Source organism: Myripristis murdjan, chromosome 22 (genome assembly GCF_902150065.1).
Source record: "Myripristis murdjan chromosome 22, fMyrMur1.1, whole genome shotgun sequence".
NCBI classification, from domain to species: domain Eukaryota; kingdom Metazoa; phylum Chordata; class Actinopteri; order Holocentriformes; family Holocentridae; genus Myripristis; species Myripristis murdjan.
Genome location: NC_044001.1, coordinates 24,293,140 through 24,315,331, shown reverse-complemented (window position 1 = coordinate 24,315,331; position 22,192 = coordinate 24,293,140). Strand labels below are relative to the sequence as shown.

The 22,192-nt window shown below is 42.0% G+C and overlaps 1 protein-coding gene across 1 annotated transcript; it reads left to right on the top strand.

Annotated features, from left to right (window-relative positions):
* Positions 1-2,574: 2,574 nt before the first annotated feature.
* On the top strand, positions 2,575-19,761 carry nol10 (nucleolar protein 10). The gene is made up of 21 exons (XM_030045056.1): positions 2,575-2,775; positions 3,823-3,868; positions 3,958-4,056; positions 5,794-5,871; positions 5,962-5,999; positions 6,170-6,306; positions 6,438-6,503; positions 6,822-6,882; positions 7,219-7,304; positions 7,858-7,936; positions 8,679-8,828; positions 9,148-9,214; positions 10,080-10,132; positions 12,653-12,779; positions 14,142-14,221; positions 14,400-14,498; positions 15,666-15,758; positions 16,000-16,176; positions 16,512-16,825; positions 18,666-18,768; positions 18,938-19,761. The coding sequence occupies exons 1-21, from the start codon at positions 2,710-2,712 to the stop codon at positions 19,097-19,099; spliced, it is 2,181 nt and encodes a 726-aa protein (XP_029900916.1). The 5' UTR covers positions 2,575-2,709; the 3' UTR covers positions 19,100-19,761.
* The last annotated feature ends 2,431 nt before the right edge of the window (positions 19,762-22,192 follow it).

Sequence of the window (22,192 nt, the reverse complement as noted above, 5' to 3'; positions counted from 1 at the left end):
TGTTGTGGCAGCCCCGCAGTGTTGGAGGAGCTCAGCAGTGAGAGCGCACACCGCAGCCGCACCTGACAGGAGCGTCTGACGACCGAGCGGCTTCCGCAAAACACCAGCGCATCATTGCATCACTGAGAGCGCTTTGCCACTGGGAGGGGAAAAAATATCATTTGCAACATTGTTATTACCTCGCACCACTTCCATCAGGCCTCCCGTCACGTTTAGGTTTTAAATGTTTTATTTGTAATGTTACAGTGGTAATTAAAGGCGCACAGACGCAATGATTAAAAGATGCAACTTATAGATTTATTGATGCAGTCTGAAGAACTTGAAAAACAAGCCTAGATAATATAGTTTATGCAGTAACTTATGATTTTTTTTTTTTTTAAATAAATGAAGTGAAAAATGCCCACCTTCATTCTATTTATAATTTGCTTGATACCACATGCTGAAATACATCTGCCATGGAAAATATTGAGCTGTGTGTTCTTGCAAGTTTATCAAGAAAAAATACGCACATGTCTCAAGCTAAATATATTTATTTAGGTTTTGAAATCTAGTTGTATGTCAGATTCCTTTGTATGACTCTAAATGTACATATACAGTACAGGCCAAAAGTTTGGACACACCTTCTCATTCAATGCGTTTTCTTTATTTTCATGACTATTTACATTGTAGATTCTAACTGAAGGAAACAAAACTATGAATGAACACATGTGGAGTTATGTACTTAACAAAAAAAGGTGAAATAACTGAAAACATGTTTTATATTCTAGTTTCTTCAAAATAGCCACCCTTTGCTCTGATTACTGCTTTGCACACTCTTGGCATTCTCTCGATGAGCTTCAAGAGGTAGTCACCTGAAATGGTTTTCCAACAGTCTTGAAGGAGTTCCCAGAGGTGTTTAGCACTTGTTGGCCCCTTTGCCTTCACTCTGCGGTCCAGCTCACCCCAAAGCATCTCGATTGGGTTCAGGTCCGGTGACTGTGGAGGCCAGGTCATCTGCCGCAGCACTCCATCACTCTCCTTCTTGGTCAGATAGCCCTTACACAGCCTGGAGGTGTGTTTGGGGTCATTGTCCTGTTGAAAAATAAATGATGGTCCAACTAAACGCAAACCGCATGGGATGGCATGACGCTGCAGGATGCTGTGGTAGCCATGCTGGTTCAGTGTGCCTTCAATTTTGAATAAATCCCCAACAGTGTCACCAGCAAAACACCCCCACACCATCACACCTCCTCCTCCGTGCTTCACAGTGGGAACCAGGCATGTGGAATCCATCCATTCACCTTTTCTGCGTCTCACAAAGACACGGCGGTTGGAACCAAAGATCTCAAATTTGGACTCATCAGACCAAAGCACAGATTTCCACTGGTCTAATGTCCATTCCTTGTGTTTCTTGGCCCAAACAAATCTCTTCTGCTTGTTGCCTCTCCTTAGCAGTGGTTTCCTACCAGCTATTTGACCATGAAGGCCTGATTGGTGCAGTCTCCTCTTAACAGTTGTTCTAGAGATGGGTCTGCTGCTAGAACTCTGTGTGGCATTTATCTGGTCTCTGATCTGAGCTGCTGTTAACTTGTGATTTCTGAGGCTGGTGACTCGGATGAACTTGTCCTCAGAAGCAGAGGTGACTCTTGGTCTTCCTTTCCTGGGTCAGTCCTTATGTGTGCCAGTTTCGTTGTAGCGCTTGATGGTTTTTGCGACTCCACTTGGGGACACATTTAAAGTTTTTGCAATTTTCCGGACTGACTGACTTTCATTTCTTAAAGTAATGATGGCCACTCGTTTTTCTTTAGTTAGCTGATTGGTTCTTGCCATAATATGAATTTTAACAGTTGTCCAATAGGGCTGTCGGCTGTGTAGTAACCTGACTTCTGCACAACACAACTGATGGTCCCAACCCCATTGATAAAGTAAGAAATTCCACTAATTAACCCTGATAAGGCACACCTGTGAAGTGAAAACCATTTCAGGTGACTACCTCTTGAAGCTCATCGAGAGAATGCCAAGAGTGTGCAAAGCAGTAATCAGAGCAAAGGGTGGCTATTTTGAAGAAACTAGAATATAAAACATGTTTTCAGTTATTTCACCTTTTTTTGTTAAGTACATAATTCCACATGTGTTCATTCATAGTTTTGATGCCTTCAGTTAGAATCTACAATGTAAATAGTCATGAAAATAAAGAAAATGCATTGAATGAGAAGGTGTGTCCAAACTTTTGGCCTGTACTGTACATAGCAGGGCCGAAACCACCATTTCAGCATTGGGGGGGGACAGATATCCCGGGAACATTGTATTGCTAATATATTGACCAACAATGACCGAGTGGGAAGGAGAGGATTTTCTTGATTAATTAATTTTTATGGGCCCGTTTTATCTAAACATGACCAGTGTCAACTGAATTGGCTACTGTACATATAACCTATACTGTATAAGCATTTTTTATTTATTTATTTATTTATTTATTTTACCATTTACAAACATTTTATTCCGTTGTATTTCATAGCAAAGTTTCATTATAGTTGTTGAATCACAGAATAGCGTCAGGAACCAAACCGATGATGTCTAGATGTCGGTGTTTCTACACGGACCTGTTTCTGAACGGTACCACGTGCTTCCTGTTTTTACCTCCGTTGCCACAACGTGGATAGAGTGTAGCCACCAGGTTTGGGCAAAGTGGAGTGTTATGTGTGACCGGAGCCTCTGTCATCATCTAAAATGCAGATATCCAGTGTGAATGATGTGAAGATTTACAACCTGAGCTACGGAAAGTCTCTACCGGAGGTAAGAGGCGCGAGCCGGCCAGCTGACCTGACGATACAACTTCAAAGTTTAGCTAACTGAGCCGCGCGAGGAGTAACGTTAACGTTCGCTCGAGCTCGTCATGTCGTTTACCATCATTTAGCTTAGTTTTGAATTAAAAGTTCGCACATGCCACACATTGTTTTGCACTTAGGTCGATATAATGCCAGCTTGAACTTAGCTTCTACAGTTGGGCTTGTTATTCAGTCAATAATTCATTATTTACACCGGAGAGAGTGGAGCTGAGCGACGTTAAACAGTAGGACTGAGAAGATGTGTTTATCTCCTGATTCGATACTGTCACGATACTTGGGTGCCGATTCGATATTAAGATTTATTGTGATTTTTGTCTTACAAATTATTCTCAAGTTTGTAGATGAAAGTTTTATATGGCTGTGATAATCGTAAAGGTCACTATAGGTAATTTTGTACAGTGATGTCAAGTTTCAAAAAATGGCTTCACTACAGTGAAATAGCTGCTATAAGGGCTAACATCATCACACATTAATCAAATGTGGCTCATTGAATCCACAAGAGTCTCAGCTTTCCAGTCAACGCCAATTCATGCAACTCCAAGACTGTTTAGGCCCCAGTCTGCACAAACACACCATTTTACAACAGGCCACAAGAACACATGTGGACTGCAGGGTTTGTGGCCCAAACTGCATGGGATTAGCAGAAGGTGGGCATGTCTGCAAAGAGGAGAACTGTGGCTGCCCAGAGAATTCATTTTCATTCAGAGATCTGGAGGTCGGAGGTCAAGGGACCTCCAACAAATTGGCCACACCAGCTTTTCCCTACTGTGTGCCTACTGTGACATAGGCACTTCATTGCCTACGTCAATTGCCTCCCATAAACTGTAGGGGAAACACTGCAGTTCTAAAAGTGAAAATCAAGTGCTGTTAATTTATCCATCAAAATTGCCTGAGGACTCCCACCTTAATGCAAATTTGTTGATGCAGCATTAATTAGCCATGTCTGTGTAGACCACCGATTTCACCTTGAACCCCCTGTCTCTTTAACCTGCAGTGGCTCTCGGATCGGAAGAAGAGACAGCTGCAAAAGAAAGATGTTGGTGAGTTTTCAGCATAAGGGTTGGTGAATTTGTTCCAAAGCGTTTTGTTGTTCAAAACTGCTTTTTCCACCATTTCATCTTCTTCTTAGACATCCAGCGCAGGATTGAGCTCATCCAGGACTTTGAGATGCCAACTGTGTGCACCTCCATCAAAGTGTCCCGGGATGGGCAGTTCATCCTAGCAGCAGGTAAGAGAAGCAGTGGATAGAGCTGAACGTCATCACATCTCACGACAAAAGTGAAATTCTATGTGGTGGCACAGTGGTTTACCAGATATATATTTTTTGGGAGTAAAGTTTCCACTTGCTGATGCTTTGTGATGTAATTCAGTATCTTATTTGGTTCTTTAATGCTCAAAAACTAAAATCAGGTGGTTGCTGACAAACTTCAACTTTAACTTTATTTATTTTATGTCCCCAAGGGGGCAATTAGTTTTGCAGCATGACAGACACACAGACAAACAACACACACCCGGGTACAATGGTACAGTGGTTAACCACTGTGGGAGACACCACCTAAATACAGCAGCAGGTCAATAAATAGCAATGCAGTAAATATACAAGATGCAAGTTAATAAATAACACTACAATAAATATACAAGATACAAAAATGTAAAATGTGCTATATATAAAATGTAATATATATAAGATGTATAAAATACATAAAATACGTTTAAAAACCCTGTGGCCACAAGGAACTATAAGTCTCTGTGAGGTAAGGGCTTGTTAACTCCTCCCCTGACCAGAATTTAAGATAGAGATGGCTGTGGGAATCAAGGAGAATTTATACCTGCTGCTTTTGACAGGTGGGAACCTAAATCTGGAGCCAGAGGGCAGAGTCTGAAATTCAGTGAACAGGGGGTGACTGGCATCTGACAGGATGCTTTTAGCCTTCCTTCCCCCCTGTCTGGTAAAGAGATCAGAGAGCGTGCTCTGCTGTACCCCCAGAAACTTGCTACACGTGTTCACAATTTTAGTGAGTGACTTTTTAGACTTAATGCTTAGGTTCCCGTACCAGCACATCAAGGAGAACGTAAGAACAGACTCAGTACAGGATTTATAGAAAATGGTCATGAGTGACATATCCACATGAAAGAGTGCCAGTTTACGTAAGCAAAACAAATATTGCTGGCCCGTCTTACACCACATGTCAGTGTCATCATTAAAACTCAATTTCTTATCAATTAAGGTCCCCAGATACTTGTGCCTCTCCACAGACTCTACCACCTGTCCCTTGATGGTAGTCTGGGAGGATGTGGGCTGCCGCCTAAAAAGGACTTATCACACAAGTCAACAAAATCATTAACCACAGGGCCATGGTTATTATCGCTGTCATGAAGGAGACTTATGATAACAGAGTCACTGGCAAATTTTAAAATAAACCTGTTGTCATACTGACTCTGGCAGAATATAAAGGAGTGGTGAAAGGACACAACCTTGGGGGGAACCAGTGGATGAGCTTAAAACATCTGCCAAGTGCCCATTTACCTTAACTCTCTGTGTTCTCTCAGTTAAAAAGTCAAGAATCCAACCCGCAACATTAAAATCCAAGCTAAACTGGTTGACAAGCTTGTCGATTAAAAAATGGGGTTGATTAGTAAGAAAATGAAAAATCCACAAATAGCAATCGAGCATGCGTTTTACTGCCTTCGAGGTGTTTAAGAACAAAATTTAAAAGGGTGGCAGTGGCATCCTCCACCCCATGACCAGCCCTATAGGCGAACTGAAGTGGGTCAAGCAAGGGATGTAAGTGAGGGAGAAGTGCATTCTTCATTAGCCTTTCAAAGGATTTCATTACTAATGAGGTCAGCTGATGTATTTGTCCCAATAACACTATGATAGCGCTTGGTTTGATCATTAGAAAGGGCCCATGAGAACGTTGAGATGTCATTTTCTGCGTTCTTTCCCTTTTCCCCATCATCTCAGGTACTTACAAACCCAGGATTCGCTGTTATGACACCTACCAGCTGTCACTGAAATTTGAGCGCTGCCTGGATTCAGATGGTGAGTCGGGACAGATCCAGCAGTCGTCCGAATATCTTCACCGTGCCGCTCACAGTGTGTATGATAACGTTGTTTTCTCTCCCTCTTAAGTCGTGGCCTTCGACATCCTGTCTGACGACTATTCTAAGGTAAGAGATTGCTGGCCTTAGTGACCCTTTTACACCTAAAGCCGTGCCTGTGTGCCTCTACCACAATCATTAAGTTATGAAACTGGATTTGAATTTGATTGGCTTCGAGTTATTTTTGACTTCACTGTTGCTTTTAAATTCACTCTTTGCTTTCCCCTCTGTGTGTGTAGCTGGTGTTTCTGCACTGTGACCGCTACGTGGAGTTCCACTCCCAACACGGACACTACTACAAAACACGCATACCCAAGTTTGGACGGGACTTTGCCTACCACTATCCCTCCTGCGACCTCTATTTTGTCGGGACAAGGTGAGAATAAAGCTGAAAAATGGGTTTGGAATGCCTCGTCCTGACACCATATTAGTCAGTGCATGTATCAGGAAATATTCAGTCATGTTTGGCGTCTAGCGCTCCATTTTACACTTCACTTTTAATTTCAGCTCAGAGATTTACAGACTGAATTTGGAACAAGGACGCTTCCTCAACTCTCTTCAGACTGATGCTGTGTAAGTACAAAGAGTTTTTCCCAAGATTTTGGTAGTGCTTGAGTGCACTGATATTCACATGATGCTGTAATTTTCCTGCTGAAATGATTAATTATAGATTCAGTTTGTGACCTGTAACAGTGCTGCAAATTCTTAATGGATTGAGACCCCAGTCACCTAAACTCAGCATTCAAATTGCCATTCCACCATCATCTAGCTCTTAACCATCATTTCTGGAACAATCCGAAGTTGCTGTGAAATGTTATTTGACAATGCAGGTGTAATATATTGCAGTCGGCTGATGTTAGGTGCCTCTGCTCTTCATTTCTTGTCTGCCAGGGAGCACAATGTGTGCGACATCAACCCCGTCCATCACTTGTTTGCCACAGGAACCACCGAGGTGAGTGCCATGGCGTGCTGTGTGTGTCAAATGAGACACCAGTGAAACAGCGACAGCAGGTTTTAGGTCTCAGTGCTTGTCAGCTCACTAAGGATTCTTCAGTCAGCATTTAGGTGGAGTCTGCATGCATGGCTGTCCGTGGTATATCAGGATCTTTGCTTAAAAGTGCCGAAGAAGTCTTAAAAGGCCTAAGGACGTATAAAATAGCCTAATTACAGAAATGTTATGGCATCGATAAAGCGATCAGTTAACAATACTAAAAGGTCTTAATTCATGAGTTCAGCTGCTGATTTCCTGTATTTGTTTGATTATTGTACTACTCTGCTTGCTGACCAGGGAAAGGTGGAGTGCTGGGATCCGCGTGTCCGGAATCGGGTGGGCCAGCTGGACTGCGCCCTGAGCAGCATCACAGAAGGAACAGAGTAACTATCAAGCAGTCACACAAAGATATACTGTATAATCATACAGGTCACCTTGTCCTATACTTGTGTCTCAGTTTTTTTTTGTCCAGAGAAAATTGGACAAAAAAAAAACACCATAAATAAAACAACCATACTTCCCCCTGTTTCTGTGATGAAATCTGGACCTTAATTCTGCATGAACTAATTTCACACTAGAGGCGTTGGATAAATTTGTTCAACAAATGAACCATAATTTGTGAGGAAAATATCCGAGTGTTTGCAGACTGATTAAAGATTAAGATTACTTCACCCACGCATGTATTCAAGCTCCCTGTTGTGTAATCCTGATCTGCCATTCTGAGGTGTCCTTGACCGACTCAGCGAATCTTTACCAGCTCCAGGGCTGCTCTTCTGCAGCTGACCTCTGACCTCTGACGCTTTTCTAGGGTAGTCAAAGGAAAAGGGGATTTTCCTGTAACAGTCCAAAAACATTGCATTATCATCATCACTGTTAAAAAGTGTTGTTGTTCTTCTGAAGATAATATTGATGTTGTTGCTGTGTGCTTCACTGCAGAGTACAAGGTTTGCCTGCAGTCAGTGCGCTCAGGTTTAACGGCTCCCTCACCATGGCGGTCGGCACCAGCACCGGTCAGGTAAGCCAAAGACAGTCAGCTGTCTAGGGGGTTCTGCTTTTTTGTACAATACCGCTGCTTCAACAGTATTTTGTGCTGATAATCTGAACTAGTAGGTCACGTAAAGCAGCACCCTTTATTTCTGTAATGGCTAGCTGCAGTAGCTGCCATTATCATCAGACAGTGTGCATTTACAATGTTCAGACAGCTTCCAGAAACTCAGCAGCACAGCCACACTGCTTTGGTTAGAACATCAAATACGATTACCTTGTCTACTACTCTCAGTGTTATTACAGCTTCTGATAATAGATAAGACAATTTGGATTTTTTTCCTCCTCTGAGTTAATTTTGGTCCCAAGTTTGTCTTAAATTTAATTTCTGATGGCATTAAAACAGTCGTAAAATATATCATAGTATGTCTTAATTTTAACTTGCTGACTATAGACTGTATAAAAGTTTGCTAAAATCTGCAAAAACCCAGACTCATTTAGCTCACAAAAAATAACAACAAAATAATGTGGTCTCCTCTCAAAAGATCACAAAAAAAGAAAAAAATCCTTAGTGGTATGCTCACAAAAATCCTTTTTTTTTTTCTAACTCTTTCATATGAAAGACAATGTAAAGTGGATGCTTTTCACAGAACTTTTCATTTATGTTTTTTTATTTTTTTGTTTGTGGTAAGAAGTATTCAGCCTACTGGACAGAATTAATTTAATCTCTGAATTTCATAGGAGTTCATGAGTGTGATTCTGTTGTCTTGCAGGTGCTGCTGTATGACCTGCGCTCTAGTCGCCCCCTGCTGGTTAAAGACCACTACTACAACCTGCCCATCAAGTCACTCAACTTCCACGAGCAGCTCGATCTGGTCCTGTCCGCTGACTCCAAGATCATCAAGATCTGGAACAAGGACAATGTGAGACTCAGTAATATCCTTTACAGGCACATAGACTCTCCGTTGGCTCTAAAGTGCTTTGGCCCATTCCGGTAGTAGCTGCTGTATGTTGTTGGTATTCATGATTCATGCAGCATGTGCGACAAATGCAGTGTTTTATTATTTATAAGTTTGATGTGTTTTGATGTTAGCATCAACCAAAGTGAAACAACCAACCTTTCTATGCCACTGAGTACATCCAGTGTGGAACACTTCATGCTGACATAAAACAAAGAGATAGGGCAGACCCAATGTGGATGGACTTTTTCCTGACAGTAATGTCTAATCTCTGTCACCACAGGGCAAGGTGTTCTCCTCCATCGAACCTCAGGCCAGCATCAACGATGTCTGCATCTACCCCCACTCAGGTGAGAGCAGCTCCTCCAGACAAGACTACATGTGTAGGCATATTCAAATCTAACATCAGGGACAGCCAAAAATGGCTTAAGTATTAACATTGCTTTAAAATAGCAGCTCATCTGTAAAAAAAATTTTTTATAGCTGCACCTTTGTCACAGCCCTCAGTGTGTGCGCAGTTGTCATTTCACCTCTGGGTGGCGCCACCTTACAGCAGAAGTCAGATCTTGTGATTTTGCAGATTTGTTCCACCTATCGTTGAAGTCCGTCATGTTTAAACTCTGGCTGCTGTGTCATTTTAATGGGTTAGTTTCATAATATTTTGCTGATAATTCATGTATAATATTATTATTACCTTGGAGTTGCCTATAAAGTATAAAAAATGTATTTCTGCCCTTATAATAGACCCTTTTCACAGCGCCAGTTCTGACATGAGCAGCAGGGTAAACACAGGTGATATTACTTACATTAATTAAGGTTCTGCTCCATTTAGATTGTGGAAGAGAACCCTAATACCACCTGTGTTTACCTGCTGTTCATGTCAAAATGGCTACTGTGAAAAAGGTCCATGAAGACAGAAAGTAACTTTGACCTTAAGATTATAGAAGGCGAATATACCAACTCTTCACCATTTCACTTAACAATTTCAGTCTCACAGTGGAATATGATTTCCAAATGATGGCTGGTTTCCAATAATTGTGGCTGTTGCAGCTGCCAAATTTACCAGCATTTGGCTGATGTTAATTTCCCTTCCTGCTTCTGATTCTATATGACATGAACTCGAATCCGTATTAACACCACAGATGAGTCCTATTTATGTCTGCCCCCCTTCCTTCCTGACATTGTTTTGGCTCACTTCCCGTGTGTTACCCTCAGGTATGCTCTTCACTGCCAACGAGGACCCAAAGATGAACACGTTCTACATTCCGGTGAGTCCCGGTTCATTCACATTCCTCAATACAGAATGTGCTGCCAGCAGGTTTAATTGATCTGCTTCCTCTATGCCTCTGGTGTCTGATCTAAGAGGGAAAACCCCACAACAGATTAGTAGTACTACAGTCTTTGTCCATCAGGAACTTGTTTTCAATCAGATGGGAATGCATTACTAGAGCATACTACCATTATCATGTAGATCTTGGTCTGTAATTGTAGGGGAAATTGCTTTGATTTGGCATGAATGTAGTCACATTTAAAGATTTTGAATATCAATTCTATACTATTTCAGTGCTATTGGAGAGTTATTTTCTCATGAGGGGCTGACAATAATTTCGGTTCTGCCAGCAACTAGCACAAAAAAGTGTCAGCGGTATTTGAGTAATCTGAGCCTTTAACCCCTCACTTGCCACTGCTTGTAGCTTAATCAGCTGTGAGCTCCACACAAATGAATGTGGCTGTGCAATGACAAGTGCACTGTAGACTTTAGCCTTGAGATATGAACGTGTGTGTAATGTCACCTGGGCTGTGCATCCACACTTGACAAGAGACCACCCAGTGTTGTCAGTCCAACAGACTTACATTGTCTAATTCATGTGATTTCATATTTGTTCTCTTTGGGGTTTTTAAAAGAAGCTGATTAGAGTGTTGGATAGGCATTCATTTTCTCCCCATCTCCAGAAAACATCAACCCTGTCCTGTGTAATCACTGAGCAGTGAACTCGGTGACTCAGTTCGGGTCCATTGATTCAAACTGAATGAAACATGGGAATGTCCTTTAATGACTTGAGCTTTGACTTGCTCGCATGGGCACAGCAGTGACAGGCCAAAGTGTTCAGTGCTTGTGGACAGTACTAGACAGTGACAGAATAAAACACAAAAATAACTGGCTGCAAGGTAAACCAGGCAGCAGGGAAAAGGGATTTGCAAACGAGTAAGAACAAGTACACACTCAGTGATGGAAAAAAGGCCACAAGAATGAGGGTGTTAGTGCTAAATTACTGTATGGCTGGAAAGCAAGCGCAGGTTCAGGTTCAGTGAGAGTAGTCTTGCTCGCATATAGTGTCATGAAATCAAATTTTAAAATGAGCACTAAAAAAACTGCATGTTGTCGGCACCACTGTGAACCGGATTATTCAAAAATATCATGAATCCAGCACGTTTTCACCTGTTTGTCGCATGAAAAGGTTAACTTTAGATTAACAGTTCATTTTGTGAATGGTTGTTTTAGGCAAGGCAATGACAGCAGCTCTGTTTGAGGTTAGCAGTAAGATTATGATTAGGTTTCACAATAAGTAATAATATTTTATATATAAACAACCATTGAACTATTAAAATGAAATAAAGATGTACCATAGTAACTAATACTAATCAAATAAAAAGACAAAAAACAAAACAAACAAACAAACAAACAAACAAAAAAACAGGGTAAAGCTTAGTCACTCAGATGCATAATTAAGTTCAAGGAAGTGTTTAAGTTGCTATTAAACAGTACAGTGTAAGTGCAGTCATGCAGGGTATTCCAAAACCTTGAACCTGTCACACTGAACTCTGTTAATATTTCACCGCTCAGAGATGCTGTAAGACAGCTCATCTCTTAACTGAGTTGGTGGTATGAGTGACGCAGTCTGGTACAGTATTACTCACCATTTGGAGGGACACACAGGGTGGTGTGTTGTGGTCAAGTAGCAATAAGTAATGATTAATATAAGAACCACTCTTGTGCATGAAAAGAAAGACTGAACATGACAGCGTGTGTTTGGAGATGAGCAGGGCGGCTCTGGGAGTATCTTTGTCCAGGAGCCACATAAGAGGCACAAATGTAGCCATACAATACTGATGTTAGCGTAATTATGAACCAACATAGAACTACTGGTATGTTACCATGTTATTTCTATATTTGAGCATACACACTGCACTAATAAATAAAATTGTTAATTTACATCAATTAAACATTAATGAACTATAATGTAAAATGTTACAAGTAATTAAATTCAAAGAAAGCCTTCTTTATTGTGATTTTTTTGTGACATTGTGACATTTTCACTGTGTCCCTTCATTTTTGGACAACAGCATTTCTGAATTAAGAAGATGCTTGGCTTTAATTTCCTTCTAGTACTAGTTTTGCCCCCCAGATTGTTGCTAATGGTGATATTGATGGAAATGTGATTCTCAGTCCTGCGATTATACTATCTGTGTGAAAGGGATTCTGAATATGAGATGCAAATTAAACTTGTGCCAAGTAAACAGTGATGGCATTGAATTGCAATTGTAATTGGAGTGAATTGTTTTTTATTGCTGTAAACTTATATTAAGTTATATTAATGTCATTCAAGTACAAACTTAAACTTAAATATTTGTGAATGATGTCATGATCATTCAGGTTATTCCAGAGTTATTTTTGTTTAACAATTTCATGGCACATTTGATAGTTACGCAGTCAAGAGTCTAAATCTGAACGAGACCTCACACCAAGGTGCTTGCGTGTGTGTGTGTGTTTGTGAATCCAACTCCAGGCCCTGGGCCCTGCTCCCCGGTGGTGCTCCTTCCTCGACAACCTGACAGAGGAGCTGGAGGAAAGCCCGGAGACCACTGTCTATGACGACTACAAGTTTGTTACCCGGAAGGACCTGGAAAACCTCGGTGAGAGCCTGCTCTTGTGTTTTGTCCTCCTCAATCACATTGTGGATTAATTCAAGCATGTAGATTCGTGGTAAGCTGTAACCTATTTGGCTCCGTGACAAAAAATACAAAAGCCTAATATGCCCAACCCACCATGGAAAGTCCACTGGCCTACTAAGTCAGCTGAAGCGCTGGTGTGGCCGCTGACACATGCACCAACATCATCATCTCTGTATCCTGCTGCTAAATGTGCAGTGACGGTTTTTTAAAAAATTTTAGACACTGACCTAAAGAGTGACTTATACTAGCTACTAGTTTAAACTTACAAAACACTACACATTTACACATCCAGCTTCATGGCAAGGCTTTTCCTTTTTCTTCTGAAGGCATGTGGGCAGGTCATCCAGTTTCTCTTTTTTTTGGGGGGGGGGGGGGGCAGTGAGAATTGGAGACATTCAAGGGATCAAAGTAAAAAGAGCAATTTGAATCCCAGCCCACAAAGTCTGCCTGTAGTCCAGACTGCGCCGTGTGGTCTCGCCCCAGCCTTTCAAGTTCTCCTTAACTAGGCATCAGTCTGAGCCATTTTGCCGCCTCAGGGGTTAGCATAGGAGGCTAGACTGTATAAGTAGAGGCCCTGGGAACATTTGAGCATTTTGTAGGTAAGAGCAGTGGTGTGAGAGGGGTGGGGGGTGGAGTGGGAAGGGAAAGGGGTGGTCTGAGTGAACACTGGAAAGATTGAATGAACATCGGAATGCAGGCTCAGCAGTAAAGAGATCAAATGACAAGGAGGAGGAAGGTGGTTGGCTCCCGTGGCATAAAAGAAGAGGCAGTGGAGCAGGGGAGTTGGGTTACAGCAGCTGTGTAATGTGGCCCTGTTATGTAACTTCAGGACAGCCGGGGGGGACAGAGTTGAGAGTTGAGTTTCTCGTTGACGGAGAGATCTCTCTCTTCAGTTGCAGCACACTAGTGGTCTTTCAGGGGAAGAGCTCTTCCTGAACATGCGCTTTCCCTCGCACTGTTACACTCGCTGACCCAACCGAACCCTTTTTTCACCCCTCGTAAATACTTACAACCCAGCCTGTGCATGCTGTAGCACTCACACATTTATGAACGTGAGTCAGGTTGGACAGAGCCTTAAGTCATTGTTTGACTGTACCAGTGACACGTTTGCTATGACCTAATTTGAGTCTCATCCAGATATTGCAGTTTAAAATAACAAAAAATGACAACAGTCAGGCCTGACACGAAACCAGAGTATCAACCACATGTATGTTTACAAGTGCCAGAGGTGGAGAGGCTGGTGAAATATTTCTGACAAATGGGAAAGGTTTGAGATATTATCTTAAAAAGTATTTTTTAAATTGGCTTATTGTTTGGCATTAGGTTTGTCTCACCTGGTGGGTTCATCCCTCCTGAGGGCCTACATGCATGGCTTCTTCATGGACATCAGACTTTACCACAAGGTATGGCTTTCATCAAGGATTATTTTTGCCCTATTATAATATTTGTTGAAATAACCTATTTTTTTCCTGAGTGGTTTTAGATAGAAACTATGAAATAAAATGTAATTTGCAGGAAATACTGTTGTTTCTTTTTCAAGGAAAGATTTTGATTTGACAATGCTGTCTGGTTTTGCTCCAGGTTAAAACCATGGCAAATCCTTTCGCCTATGAGGAGTATCGCAAGGAAAAGATCCGCCAGAAGATAGAGGAGTCAAGAACTCAGAGAGTGCAGATTAAGGTGAGAGATCCTGACAAGTTGTCTCTACTTGTGAATTTCCCAGTTTGGGATCAATAAAGTATACCTATCTATCTATCTATTGGTCCACGTAAACCGCAGATCATCCACAAGCACAGTGAATCAAAGCATCTTGATTTGGAGGCTATAGTTTTACCATAGTTCCATATAGTTGGTAATGTTTCTAGCTCCGAGAAAAAATGTTTTGTTTGTTTGTATGATAGAAAATCAAATCCAGAATTTGGCAGTTTAATTTTTCTTTGCTCAGTGGGAAACTTTCACATTATTTAAGACTTTTTTCTAAATTGTTTCAGTCTGCTTCTCTTTTTGACATACATGCAGTCCACTAAGCAGCATTTATTTCAATAGAATGTCATTTTCTACAGTTGTTTCCTCTTACAAAGGTGTCTTTTAGGCCCTGTTCAGACTTGGTTTTAATGTCCATCTCAGTTGATCTGATCACAAGTGGACAGCTTAGTAAGATCACTGTTCACACTTGGCATTATCATGTGACTCCAGTCACTTGTGATTAGATTTGTGATTGACCTCCGATCCTTCAGAATTACTTCTTTCCTCTTTTCTTACTGTGATTTATCTGTACTGTACGATGACAATTACAATCCTGATTACTCTAACTCCCATTCCGTCCCTTCTTCCTCCTCCCTCCTGTCTGCCATGTGTTCACTTTCTTCCTAACATTGCCCTCCTATCATATTCATTATCTCTGGCCCATTCATGCAACAGTCCGTATTTTTATCATCCAGCGAAGATCATGCCATCTCTTTGCAAAACAAACTTCGTTCAAATTTGGATTTCATGCCAACAGTCTCTCTTTCAAACACTCTGTCCTTCCACAAAGTGACCAGGCAGTTTTCCAGTGTTGTCATGGACGCATCGGGACGCAGTGGTGTTTACACTACAAATGTGGTGTGAAGCATTGCACTCCGTTCACACCTTAGAGCTGTCCACTTGTAATCAGATCACTTTAGATGGATGTTAAAACCAAGTGTGAGCAGGGTCTTAATGTCCAAAGACAAAGTTTTAAAACAGTTGATGAACAGTTGATAAACTTAATGCACAAGTGGAGCTGCTGATAACTGAGCAGAATATACACATTTTACATGTTTTATGTCCAACCGTTGACCTCCTCTTCCTCTCTGACTGAGACAGAAGCTGCCCAAGGTGAACAAGGAGCTGGCTCTCAAGCTCATGGAGGAGGGAGATGATGAAGCCGAGCTGGCTTCCAGGAAAAAGAAGGGCAAGGTAGGAGCACAAACACCAGAGATGACAGATGGTGCTAGGTTGTTTATGTCCCTGTTTTCTTTCTTCTTTGCATCAACAAGTTTCTTTTCTGTACCTCTAGAAGTGGGTGTCTCATCCACTACAGGCCCCTGTAGACATGGGCTGAATAAAATAGACTTGATGCCCTTGTCTTCTGAATCAGCATATCCTACCTAACCATCATCCTAATCATTTCCTCCATCCAAACCATGCAAAATTCCAGGTTCTTCCCAGCATCCTGGGCGACGACCGCTTCCAGGTGATGTTCGAAAACCCTGACTACCAGGTGGATGAACAGAGCGAGGAATACCGCCTGCTCAACCCTATCGTCTCCAAGGTCGGGCAAAAGAGGAAGAAGAAGTTGCGTCTTCTCGCCCAGCAGACTGCTGCCGCTCAGCAGGTAACCCAGTATTTCAGTGGTTAGTAGGGATGGGAAATATGGCCTTTTGAAAAGTATGGGTGATTGCCAAAAAGTGTTTGAACGTGTAGGAAAAAGACAAGAATTTCACTATTCACTATTTGTCAGACAAATAAATAAGAAACCTGTAACGCCCACAAAAAAGGGCTAATGAGATTGCCTAATTTTGCATTGTCTATGTTCTGGTCAGATACACACTGACATTTTGCTCTCACTAAGAACAAGCTACACATGCTGCCTTTTCTAGCCATGGTTAAGAATGAAGGGTTACGTTCACACTTCATGTCTGGTAAACATGGATTTTAATCTCTGTTCAGGCGGCTGAGGAGGAAGAAGAGCCTGAGGGGCGACCCAGCTCTGAGGAAGAAAGCTCAGACGATGACAAGAGCTGGGTGGACGAGGTCAGAGAGCAGCGAAGGTTACTGCGATTGGAGGACCGCGACCGGCGGCGGCAAGAGAGGAAGCAGGCGGACCGCGACACAAACCTGTTGGAGCAGGAGCAGAACGGCAGTGAGAAATCCTCCAACGAGCCCCAGAGCAAGAAAACAGGCCAGCCACGGTTCTTCCATCTGAAAGCTGGCGAGGAGTTCCGCAGCTTCGGTGATGTGGCCCGCAAGCAGAGACTACAGAAGTACGTGCTTGAAAACTTGTTAAATGTAAATGGTAAAAGAGTGGGTGCTCACCTTTCATGCAGTTTGCTACTATGTAGCCATTTGAGGCCTAACGGGGGGTGAGAACTGCATGCAGATTCCAGTGTTTCTACTGTAATTGATACACAACATGTGAAGAGACAAATTATCCATGGCTCAGCACATTGAAATTGTGAAGATGACGAAATGATTATAGAACCAACCAGACAGCCAACATATTACTAGCAATATTGTAATTTGCAAATCATAATTTTTTGTCAGTTCATTGAAATGCTCACACCGACACAGAATTACTTACCAGCTTTTGGAGGTCACGCTGGTGGAAAAGCATTCCTGTATTATGTAGGGCTTTGACCTTTAGGGCTGTCACTATTGGGGTTTACCCCATGCATGCATGCACAGCACTGAAGACTTTATTTCCCTGTGGGGCCCTCCTGCTGAAGAGGGCCCCACCTACGTCCGTACCCTGTGCATATTAATGCCATGTGAACGTAGCTCTGCTCCCCTTTTTTCTTCAGCTCCTTTGTGCATACTGGAAACTAAGAGTGAATCCTCATTTATCAGCTTTTATCTGTGGGGCGCCTCTCAGTCCCTTATGACCCACATGGTCATGGATGCATTTGGAGTGGACTGAGAGGGCCAGCTGGGCCCTGGCACCGGTTTGCAGTGTGAATAGTGATTGAAGATAAGTCTGAAGACTTTATTGTGCGATCCTTAACAGTACAACCAAGATAAGGCACTGTGCATGTCTTATTTTTTTATTGTTGCCAAATAAACTAACAAAGCAGACATCAGGCAAAAACTAACTGGTTTTTGACTGCGGGCTGTTGACCAAACAGCTGTTGGTTAACACTCATAATGGATTTGTGCTCTTCACTGTGACTCAGGGGAGTTTCAAATGTAGGGTGTGTGCCTCCCTTGGGTGTTGCTGGATTTGTTGTGTTTATGGTCCCAATAAGCCGGTGAGGTTTTCACCTACATCCGGCTTCACCCTTTGTCCCAACAGCAACAGCCCAAAAAGAGCTTCGCCCTACTTTCAGTAACATTTGTGTTTCATGCCATAGAGCTCACAAATCACATACAGTCAGAATCAGCTTACTTTGTTACTGGGATTTTAAAAATGGAGCAGAAGTTGTCATTTAATATGTCAGGTGACTTTGTATCCTCCGAATGTCCAGCCGGATGTTGAAATCCCACATTGTGCTGTCAAAAGTTCAGGATGAGTCAACTCTGACTAAGAGGCAGGTGGGCAGGCCTGTGTGTGATACAAGCATGAACATGACATTATGAGGATGAGCCTGCACCCTGCCCCTCCTGCCTGCTTCACTCTATTCATCTTGCTTCCGTGCTCATCTCTCATTGAAAATGAATAAAGCCCCAGCACATAAAGGCCCATGCCAAAGAATTACAAGTACTGAGTATTTCCCCCAGGATTTTATTACTGGCGTGGTGGAAGAGCATCTGAAACATCATTTAGGTCATTGTGAAAAACTAAACCTCATGACCTTCCTTTTGGGTTAGCAGCTCTGTAAGGCTGAGTGTCCCATCACATGTGTTCAGCTGTAGGGAAACTCTAGGATTAACTTAAAATAAATTGAATGCATGGATATGGCATCCAAAGAAAATCAGATGCTAATGCAGATTATTATGGGAAAGAAGGAAGCTTCATCATATCGAAGGTGGACGACTTAACTGGCTGATAACTGATATTTGATAAAAGGCCAATAGCTGCCTGATATTCAAGCAAACCAATAACACACATCAACCCTGATTTCAGGAATCAATAGTCACGCTATTTACATGCATGTTTCTGTCTCTCAGGGTTTCTCTGGAGGAACGGCTGAAGTTTGAGGAGCACTCTGGAACCAGCAACATGGCTGACACTGCAGTGGGAAGCAAACAACTCACTTTCACTCTCAAAAAGGTAAGGTGTTGGCACTCTTTGGTTTAACGGGCTAGAGCCCTTGTCATCTTCTCATGATGTTACAGTTTCAAATGCAGCTTGTCTTGTACATATACATGTACATGGGAAAGGTACAAGTTTAAACCCAACGACAGTTATTTCATGTGTTTTTTTCCCCCTTCCTTACCAGTCGGAGCAGCAGCGGAAACAGCAGCAGGCAGAGCGGGAACACCATGAAGAAAGGAAGAAGCTCCGGCGCTCGGCGGGACACCTGAGCAGCGGCCGTGGCCGTGGGAGAGGCTGGGGTGGCGGCAGAGGGAGAGGGAGAGGAGGAGGATGGGGGCGTTACTGAGGAAGATGGCCTAATCCTGACCCCACAGCCTCTGTCCCTGCTGGACACAGCCTTCGCCTCACATCAGAGTTGTGTAGTTTCCTCCCTCTGCTTAGCTCTGGTCATGAACCCAGCCTAACTTGAGGCGATGTCGGTTGACTTGGGGACGTTCTGCACAGCTGGCGAGGACAAAGAGTGACGTCTCTGTACAGTCAAGCCCGTCTTACTCTTGGGATTGGGCTTGGCCATATATTCAGCTGGTCTCTGCAAATTTAGCACACAGTGGTAAGACATGATTCCCTATGCCGCTGCCTGGGAGCATAACATAGCATAACATAACGTATATCATTATCCAAAGCGCCTTTGAGTATTTGAAGGCTTACTAATTTTAGCATGGGTGGTCCCAGGAGGGAATCAGGAGATGTGAAGAACGGAGAGGACTTGATATGACCTGCCTCGTCTTAGTCTGTTTCTCTGAACTGTAGTTCAGTGCAGCTTACTATTTCAGTTCAAAGAAGGGGAGCGAAAGTGTGTGTTTGTGTGTGCGAGTACATGTGCAGGTGTATGTGTCTTTGAAAAATGTGTTTTTTTTTTTGTTTTTTTTTTTGTTTTTTAATTGTTTACTGCTCCTTGTCATTGCAGTAAGGTATTAATAAGGTATTAATATTTCTTATAACACTGAATCTGTCTGTGTTGTTTTTATTGCTGGCAAGGCATTTTTTTGACATCCCTTGACTGTAAAAACTGTTAATTTCACTGCTGCTAATTTCATAATTGATGCAGAAAAGTCATATTCCACATTCATATCCAAAATGAAAGGCTTCAAAAAAAAAAAAAAAAACACCAACAAATAATACACACACAGTGATGTTACTTTAGTTAACATGAACACTAACTTCTTCTGTCAGTTTTCTGACATCTTAACAATATTTGCTGTCAGTTAAGTTAAAAACTAGCAGTGGTAATAAGTGAATACATACAGTATATTCAGGCCACAGTTTTCACTGTCTATCAGGTGGTTTTGTAGCAATGAGCCATCATCCATTTCAGTGAATTTTCAAGATTAAATGTTACTTTATGGATGTAGCAGTTCATGCTGTACTGAATGTCAGTGGGTGGTATTGACTAAATACTGGGTCAGATTATGGCATTTCATTTTATTGTCTGCTTACTTCAGGAGGAAATAAGAAGGAAGGGAAAATGTGGAAATGAAGAAAACATTTTTTCGGTTCCCCTCTCCTTCCAAGAACTGCAGTTCCTGTAAGATAAGGCAGCTGCCTGGGTGCCTCTCCCATCCCCCAACATGCTCATGGCGGGAACGCTCCATCATTGGCCCCTTTCAAAAGTGAGGGAGGCGCGTTTCGCCTCTTAGCATGCCAACCATGGCCTCAGACTCATTTGAAATCAGGAAGCTTTCTCGCCATGGCCCATTTGTTTCGAGTGCCTGGAAACAGCGGTACTGAGCGAATGTCACGTGTCAGGTTACATAAAAACGTAACCTTAACTGAAGAGGAGAGGTGCTCTCAGATCAAAGATATTGTGAAAAATTCCCTTATAAAAATACAAAACTGGTTTTCATACAGTAATATACCATGCATAGTGATCAAAGCAAAATGCCATTCAACTTAAATGCCCATGCTGTTTTTTATGACCTGAAACAGTTCAAGCAGGTTTCAAGCAGGAACACTGCTAAAGAAGGAATGAAAAGCAAAAACTGATATCTCACTGATGATAAGGTGAGTGTAGGGCCTTTTCACGAGTTTTTATTTTGTTCAGAGCATTTAAATTGCCATATATACACTTGGATTCACTTTCTCTTGGGATACATTTGCATTTCATAGGTGGCATCAGAGCAGTGAGGACCTCTGGATTAGGTAGGGATTATGCAACCCGTTGTATTCAGTACACACCACTAGACACACTTCCCTTTCTCAAACTATTTGCCATGCTACATGAATGCAGTTTGATTGCATTTATGTGGCCAAGCCCTTCTTCATGTACGTTTAATGAACTTAGTTATTACCTCATTACGATCATAGCATCAAAACCAACAAAATTTTAAAGACTCCCACAGCATCATTTGCAGGATACAGCTGCAGTGACCTTGTCCAGTCCACTGTTGCACAGTGTAGGAGCAAATCACACACTTGGGTCACTGCAACTTAAACTCAACTTAATCCAAAGCTGAATTCCAGTGGTATTCTTCTTAAGGCCCTTACAGCAAGGCCTAGGAGTCAGCTTCTTCAGGTATACTGTACATCTGAGAGACTGCCATCAAAACAGAATAGTAATTCAGTAGAATTACTTTTTGGGATTTTATCCAGCTCCTGGTCTGAACATGCCGTAGGTGGATGTGCACACCTCTGCTGTCCCTCTGGTGCTGAGTCAGACTGCATAGCTCCAGCCTAGCGTGTCCCATTGTGTTCGGAGACAGAGACAGTATTATATGTTTCCCATGCTGCCATTCTACTGTAGAACAAATGAACATAATTTTGGGCTTGTCTATCTAATCAATGTGTTCCAGTTCCAATGTGGCCTTTTTTTTTCATTCATCATGCTTTGGTTTCACCACGAGGAGCATAAATCAGGCCACAGGAATTGGGTCAACAAAAGCTGGCACTTAACATTCACACACACAGACTGAGGAAACAGAAGTTTGTGATAACTTTCTTTCATCTTTCTTGTCGTATTTATCTACAAGCCAGATCAAGTGATGGTATGTTCTTTGTCTGTTCCTCATGACCATCTCTTAATTAATTTCAGTTATGTTATGGAGTGTGTTGTTGTCAAGTACTATGCTGTATTATGTTTCTATTTCTTCTCTTTTACTTTTTTAAATGATTGGTATGACCATTATAATTTGTGAATGCTTACTTCGATATGCTGCCTGGAGAATGCCCCTTTTCAAGCTCCTTGAGGATTTTTAGGCAATTCTCCCTCACATTTCCATGTTCATTTTGTTTTGTATCTTTTATAAAGATTCTTAGATGTGTAGATAAACAATTCAAACTAATAAGTTTTGTAGAAAAGGGGATTGTGATTTTCCTTAAGTCAGATGATACCGGAGTTTAAAAGTTAGATCACTGATGTATAGCTTATGTGGAGTGTTGCATC